At 38.6% G+C, this 4,698-nt stretch overlaps 1 protein-coding gene across 2 annotated transcripts in view; it reads left to right on the top strand.

The window, feature by feature from the left end:
- Positions 1 to 4,698, top strand: part of LOC141438053 (protein scarlet-like) — a 30,927-nt gene that overhangs the window by 23,432 nt on the left and 2,797 nt on the right. For both annotated transcript variants that reach the window (XM_074101705.1, XM_074101706.1), the window contains exons 7-11: positions 480 to 690; positions 1,372 to 1,400; positions 1,512 to 1,617; positions 2,868 to 3,098; positions 4,216 to 4,351. In XM_074101705.1, the coding sequence (XP_073957806.1) occupies positions 480 to 690; positions 1,372 to 1,400; positions 1,512 to 1,617; positions 2,868 to 3,098; positions 4,216 to 4,351 (713 nt within the window). The remainder of the gene's footprint in view (positions 1 to 479; positions 691 to 1,371; positions 1,401 to 1,511; positions 1,618 to 2,867; positions 3,099 to 4,215; positions 4,352 to 4,698) is intronic.

Genomic DNA, 4,698 nt, shown 5'->3' on the forward strand with positions numbered 1-4,698 from the left:
TATAAGTGTGGAAATGTCAAGCAACAAGGGAAAATAATTAATCATAAAAAATCACGATACTAAAACAAAGTCTCCTTTACCTATCATTAGTAGCTAGCTGTAGGTGTTCTAATCTTCTGAGTCAATGATTGTTATGAAAGTTGTTTAATAAAGTGCATACGTTAACGAATTTGGTTTGCGTGCATGTCGTATGTATATATACTGCCTGCTACTGTAGTAAAACGAGTATGGCAAAATAAATATGTAGTCACTGCCTCGATTTTTTTCCTCGCTTAATGCATTGTAAACGTTGTATGATATACGTGTCGAAAGTAGGAAATTTCCAACTCGTGCCGGCTCAAAACACTCGCTTCGCTCGTGTTTCAAGTTCTCCGCCACTCGTTGGGAATTGCCTACTTTCCGCACTTGTATCATAAAAACTATTACCACATACACTGACTTTAGATAGAACCTACAACCAATTAAATTCTATTCTTCAGGTTGAATTTCAAATGCCCATTAGGCTTCAACGCAGCGGAATACTACGTGACCCTACTAGGAATCCAAATGGATAAGGAAATGGAGAGTCGAGAGCGGATCAGGAAGATCTGTGATGAATACCAGAGGTCTGATATAGCGGCCGAAATAGAGAGCCAGGTCGCTGATATCAGGGATGAGCTAGATTATTTTAATGGGGAGATAGATGAAAAGGTAAGTAAAATCGTAACAGAAACTAATGTATCGGTACTTCGTCTTCATTTAATACGGAAAGATGATTGGAGAATATAAAAAATGTGAGAAGATTTAATGGATACGAGATTTTGAACTTAGTGCCGGTAAATTGTAAACTTGCTGTCTTCATTAGTCTGCCATTTAAAGGTAGACAGACAATTAGACAGTGAATTGCAAATTTTTAGTTCACATATTTTTTGTGAAAAGCTATTAAAGTTCGTTGCAAGTGGTAAATAGTTTATCATCATCATCATCCCAGCCTATATACGTCCCACTGCAGGGCACAGGCCTCCCCTCAGAATGAGAGGGCTTGGGCAGTAGTTCCCACGCGGGCCCAGTGCGCATTGGGAACTTCACACACACCATTGAATTGCTTCGCAGGTTTGTGCAGGTTTCCTCACGATGTTTTCCTTCACCATAAAGCTCGTGGTAAGTTTCAAATATAATTACGCACATGAATTTCGAAAAACTCAGAGGTGCGAGCCGGGGTTTGAACCCACGAACCTCTGCTTGAGAGGCCATAGGTCAAAACACTCTGCCACCACGGCTTAATAGTTTATATTGAAACGTAATTAAAATGAAAGATTTAAACTCGCCAAAGCATTTACGGTATGCATGCATTAATACTAGGTAATCTAATACTTGTTTTTTTATTTGCAGAATGAATATTTTGACAGATATATTACACTGTAAGTATAAATTGACAACTCAATGGTCTTAAGACTTTACATAACCAATCAATAAAATAAGAATTAGAGGAAATGTTGTTGGGGGTTCTGAACTTGGTTCCCTTTTTACAGAGTCAAAGTAAATTATTTGGTTCAGTTCTACTGGCTGATGTGGAGGAACATACAAACAATTAAACACAACAGCTCAATATGGATAGCCGAATGTGTGCTTCTGCTGGTAAATATTTGTTTTAAGCTACCTACATAAAAAAAAATCCTTTACATACAAATTTTGACTAAGTAAAGTATTTAATACCTTTTTATGCTCACTACAGTTGAGAATGTAACTTGTTACCACGCGTCTGAGCATTTCTATTATATTTTTTACCATAGAATGCCTTATTAGAACATCGCTGGATTATTTCTTGACATTTCAACTGTTATCTTGATTATAATTGCGGTATTCACTGATTACTAATTGTCAGTCATTTGACGTGGGCACTTATAATATTAGTACATTACTGTATAGAGGCCGGGAAGTAGGGGGTTGCCGGCTAAGCAGATATAGACGGCCGAGCATAGAATAGGGATGCGAGCCCGGCAACCCCACGTTCCGGCCGAGGCGTGTATAGTGCTTTTCTCATACATAACATTAAATAAAATAAAAAAACAAGAAATCAAGTTGACGGGACGCTAGTCTGGTCGCCCTGTTGTGTGCGCGCGTGTCGCGCTGGCTGCTGCTGGGCTACTACGAAACTCGAAACTCGAAGTTCGTATCGTACCGTCGCTCTCGCTCTCGTATTAAATAGTATAAGTGTCAGAGGTACCGCACGACACGAACTTCGAGTTTCGAGTTTCGTAGTAGCCCAGCTGGCGCGGCGGCTGCGGGCGGTGGTTCTGGGTGCGGGCGTGCGCCGTGTCGCAGAGCGCGCGTTGAAACAAAAGACGGTCGCATTGCCGGCCAATGGCCTGCAAAGTTGTATGAAACGGGCTCTTTGCAGGCCGCTAGAGTGACCGCGCGCAGGCAGGCGAGCCGCAGCGCCTACATCGCGATACTTCTCAGCCTATTATTTGTAACACAACGTCAATATTTCATGTCATGTTTGGGAAAATGCGACACGCGCGCACACTACAGGGCGACCAGATTAGCGTCCCGCCAACTTGATTCATTGTTTTTTTATTTTATTTCATGTCATGTTTGACAAAAGCACTATACAAGCCTCGGCCGGAACGTGGGGTTGCCGGCCTCGGATCCCTATTCGGCTTCGCTACGCTCGGCCGTCTATCTGCTTGGCCGGCAACCCCCTACTTCCCGGCCTCTACAGTAATGTACTATTATTTTATTTATTTATTTATTTAATAATAAGCATTAAAAAAAGTGAAACATTACAGATGAGAACCCAAGTTCAAATAATATTTCTTAATTACTCTTAGAGATTTCAACCTTCATGTTAATTCATAATCATGTTAATTATTATCTTTCAACAGTTGGTCGGCCTAGTAATATCTATACCCTACAGCGGTCACTTCGAAGAGTTAGATCAACGTGACATACAGAACGTCGAAGGGTTGTTGTACCTCACAATTACAGAGACTATATTTCTCTTCATCTACGCTGTTTTCATCACGTTTCCCAGCGAAGTCCCCATCTTACTTCGGGAGACGGCAAGTGGATTATACTCGCCTACGCCGTATTATCTTTCTAAAATGATATTCTGGGTAAGTGTTTTGGGACATGTGTTGTTTATTCCATACTTTAACAGACTAGCATCTTTACGAGTTGACCTGTATATTTTATATTTTTACTCCAAATTATGTGTCTTCAATACAGTTTTTGAAAGAAATATCCTTGAGGTATAATTTCTACTTGTTTTTATTGGAATGACAATTGGTCAAACTATTTGTTGAGCAATTATTATATCACATCAACCAATGATATAACAAAAAACATTGAAAGATTTGAATGTAGTAAAAAATGCGAAATTAGCATCGAGTTAAACTGACGACAAAAACTAATCAGTGTGGTCTACAAAAACTTGATCTTACCGAGTAACATAATGATGTAATTTTCCAGATAATTGCATAAAGGAATGACTGTGTAGCAATATCACAAATTTTTAGTGCCTCGATTAAAAATCAATTAAGTATAAAGAAGCTGTGAATAACTCCAATAGCATCTAACATTAAGATTAAGATAGTTAATGATTTTTATTTCATAAGAGTTGGAACGCATTAAATTAAAATCAAGTCCGGTGAATCAGTTTTCTGAAGTACCTAACCATTGCGAGACAAATTAAGATCACCTCTTGTTTCTAATCAAAATGCACAAGTTTAAAAATATTAAGACCAGGCAATTCTGACTGACAATATTTTTTTCTTATGTTTGGCACAATGTTTGGTAAGGTTTGATTTATATTGCTGCTAACAAACAGTCATGAACATCCTTAAAGAGGTCTTTAACTAGCATTAGACGTCTTTCGTCTGAGAAGGCGATCACAGACGTCAATCTGCGCTAAGGCCGAAGTAAACTAATCACAAAATCCTGGGTAACTTTGTAGCTTTTTGACCCTGTCGTGAACTCGTGCCTGTGCGTTCTAGTAGATAGATCTATAGATATATTTATTTATTACTTAGTGAAAATTACATTACATTCCATACAAAATGTCAAAATATAAAGAATTCACTAAAAGATCGTCAAAAATAGATTAGAATAAAAAAATAATCCAAATAAAATAAAACGTAAATTTTTCAAAAATACGAAAATAATATGTCATTGAGTAAAATCATGTCAAAAGAAACAATTTATATAGGTATTTCATTTTGTGTTATATTCCAGATACCGCGGGCGGTGATCGAGCCGACTCTATTTGCGTCTCTAGTGTTCGCAGTGGCGGGACTGCACGGCGGCTTCATGGGATGGCTCGGGTTCTGTTTCGTATGCGTGTTATGTGCCAACTACGCTAACGCCTACGGTAAGTGTTATATTGTACTAGCGACAGGCTTCGGCTTCGCAAGCTTAACTTAAAAAAAAAGATGAAATAAAGAAAGTCTACATATAATCAAAGGCTCATCACATTTTTCATTTCTCTTCTACCAAACATATAGGTACCTACCCGCACGAAACCGGTGCGTATCTCACCTCTCACCATGTATAATGCTCAACTTGCACAAGTAGCTCTATTGAAATATTCATTGAGCGATTATCAAGCCGTCACTTTCTTACAGCTGAGTACGCTGCCCAGCAAAAATAAGCTCTACCGTATCAATTCAATTCTGCTTCATTCAAATTGTTTAACTTGTGATATTTGTTTCTTTCCAG

The sequence above is a fragment of the Choristoneura fumiferana genome, chromosome 18 (assembly GCF_025370935.1).
Source record: "Choristoneura fumiferana chromosome 18, NRCan_CFum_1, whole genome shotgun sequence".
In the NCBI taxonomy this organism is placed as follows: domain Eukaryota; kingdom Metazoa; phylum Arthropoda; class Insecta; order Lepidoptera; family Tortricidae; genus Choristoneura; species Choristoneura fumiferana.